This window comes from Centruroides sculpturatus, unplaced genomic scaffold, assembly GCF_000671375.1.
Source record: "Centruroides sculpturatus isolate CEXI.00-Female unplaced genomic scaffold, Cexi_2.0 scaffold3911, whole genome shotgun sequence".
Taxonomy (NCBI): Eukaryota; Metazoa; Arthropoda; class Arachnida; order Scorpiones; family Buthidae; genus Centruroides; species Centruroides sculpturatus.
The window spans coordinates 6,582-9,030 of NW_019388353.1; the positions used below are offsets into that span (position 1 = coordinate 6,582).

Here is a 2,449-nt window from a genome sequence, read left to right on the forward strand (position 1 = left end):
AATCGTTCTATAATCGAACCAATATTCGAATTTTATGTTCGAATTTAATTCGAACAAATTCGAACAAAACATTCGAAATAGAAAGCCACTTTCAACCACTTTCAGCCTCATATCTCCCTCACCCTTACAGCTATCGAGACGCATCCACCCCTATGCACGAATGGAGACTTGGGACTACCACCACATACAAACACCATTCACGTGCGATGTGTAGTTCTGGCGGAAAAGTGAAATATAGGGACATACATGTCCATTTTTATATATAGATATAGATATAGATATAGATATAAAATATATATTAATATAAAAAATTAGTGGCGGATTTAGCACTTGTGAGGTCCCAAGCACAATTCAATTTTGAAGTCACACCTTTAAATATTTACATTGTTCTTACACCATATAGTATGCACTCTACCCAACATAAAAAATTAAGCAATATAAAATTACACAGCCTGGCTGTATTTAAAATGTTACTGATATTCAAGTTGTATTATGAAAACTGAAACTTATTGGTACTGTACAAGAATTATTAAATTCCAATAGGTAAAAGTGTTAAAAATAAAAAAATATAGTAGTCCATTGACCGCAAAAAGTGTCATAGCTTACGTTATTTATTTGTCAATTTAATTTAGGGAATGATCATAAATTATTAATTATTTTTATTATGAAAAAAGTAATAATTTAATAAAATTATTTTTATTTTTATTTTGGGAGCTGAATTTTCAGACTCCCTTGATATGGGGTCCCAGGAGCGGATGTGTTCCTGTGCAGAAATCTGCCACTGTGTAGAATATGGAGTAGATAAAGTATATAAAGCACAAAGTAACATTCTAATGAGAGTGTTCTTGTTTCACACTAATCAAAAGTAGGAGTAATCTGGAAAAATAAAAATAACGTGTAATATTATAAAGAGATAATGTTTGTAAGTTTGTATGTAGGGGTAATCTCCGAAACTACTAATCCGATTTCAAAATTTCTTTCACTAATATTTAGAATGGAACTTCAGGGTGGACATAGGCTGTATATTATTCCGTTAAACATTCATATAAATTAAAAGATGTAATTTAGGGTTAAGGCTTTTATGTCCAACAGATAGTGCTGCCAGTACGAAAACCTAAGTTCGCTTTTCCATGAGGCATTATGCTTTTCTGTGAAAATGAATTAAAGTAGATCATATTCTGTCTATTTATATAAATAAAAATATAATATTCATTTATTCCTACCGATTCCTTTGAAATTTGACACAACGTTGCATTGAATACGCACGTGTTTTTATATAATATACGTGTCGAAATTTTCCTCACTGGGGGAGATGGTTAAGATTAAGGCTTACCATAAAAAACTCTGCTACTATTTATATTATTTTAGATGCGGATTTTTGCGTTTTTGATTGCGTTTTAATAGGGTACGTCAATAGAATGTACACTAAGAAGGGACTTTTCGAAAAAATTCCTCTCCACGGGGAAAGTGGTATACATTTAAATTAGATACATTTTGAGCCACAACAACGCGCAGCGGGGTCTGTAGTCAATCATAAAAGGCGAATTTATACAGTTTTACATTGAAGATATGTAAAATTGGGTGCATGTAATCGAAAAAAACCGTAAAATTTTACGATATCCGATAAGGCAGCATATTTCATAAACCGGCACCCAGTCTTTCCCTGTTTGAATTTTTACTTATACTTTGTTATTTTATGGAATTTTTCGTAATATTAACTAAACAATCAAGATAAATAAAATAAAACGTAAGAATGCAAATGCGAATAATGATGTTTTGTCCTTAACAGAACTGTCGATCATGTCCGTAGGAACAAGAAAGTCATAGGAATCATACTTCTGAATATGACCCTTCACGACATATAGCCCAGAAATTATCCTAAAGCCTATTTCCAGGAGCTTTAGGCAGTCACGCTAAGCCTATCGTGTGTTTAACAGTGTAGCACAGTGGTTAAAGGTTCTAACGATATTTATCGATAAAGAATATAGAAAAGTCCTAAACGAAGTCCTTCGCGACAGATTTTTGCCACTAACTGTGAAACCTAATGACGGCAGTTCTGGTGGTCATATTGTTTCCATCTATGTTTATTATAGGCACTGCGATCAATGTTATGGTGCCTATAGCAAACATAGCCAACAGCATAATTAACATCTGCAATTGTAACAAATACAATACCCGATTTCGTAATCTTCGAATAACCATTTTTCTCCGAAATCACTTCGAATTGATGCTTGGTTTTCCTTGCTTTCATCAATTTTATCATCGATAACGACATCGTCTTCTTGCTTTTTGAAGCTATTCATTTTTAAGTGATTATTTCCTATAAAAATTTTGTTTAATCAAATAAAATTTTTAAATTTTAGTGTTAAATTTTTTAGTTATACTTAACAATAATGTACAGGTTCAAAATAATTTTACCTATAGAGTGACCAATCGTATTTTCTATGCG

The 2,449-nt window shown here is 32.0% G+C and overlaps 1 protein-coding gene across 1 annotated transcript in view; it reads right to left on the minus strand.

Moving 5' to 3' along the window:
• The window catches only part of LOC111616887 (complement C3-like), a gene marked incomplete at its 5' end in the record, with an annotated part of 8,547 nt that extends 6,227 nt beyond the window's left edge, over positions 1-2,320 (minus strand). Inside the window, one exon of the mRNA XM_023358236.1 lies at positions 2,176-2,320. Within this exon, the coding sequence (XP_023214004.1) occupies positions 2,176-2,320 (145 nt within the window). The remainder of the gene's footprint in view (positions 1-2,175) is intronic.
• Positions 2,321-2,449: the final 129 nt, after the last annotated feature.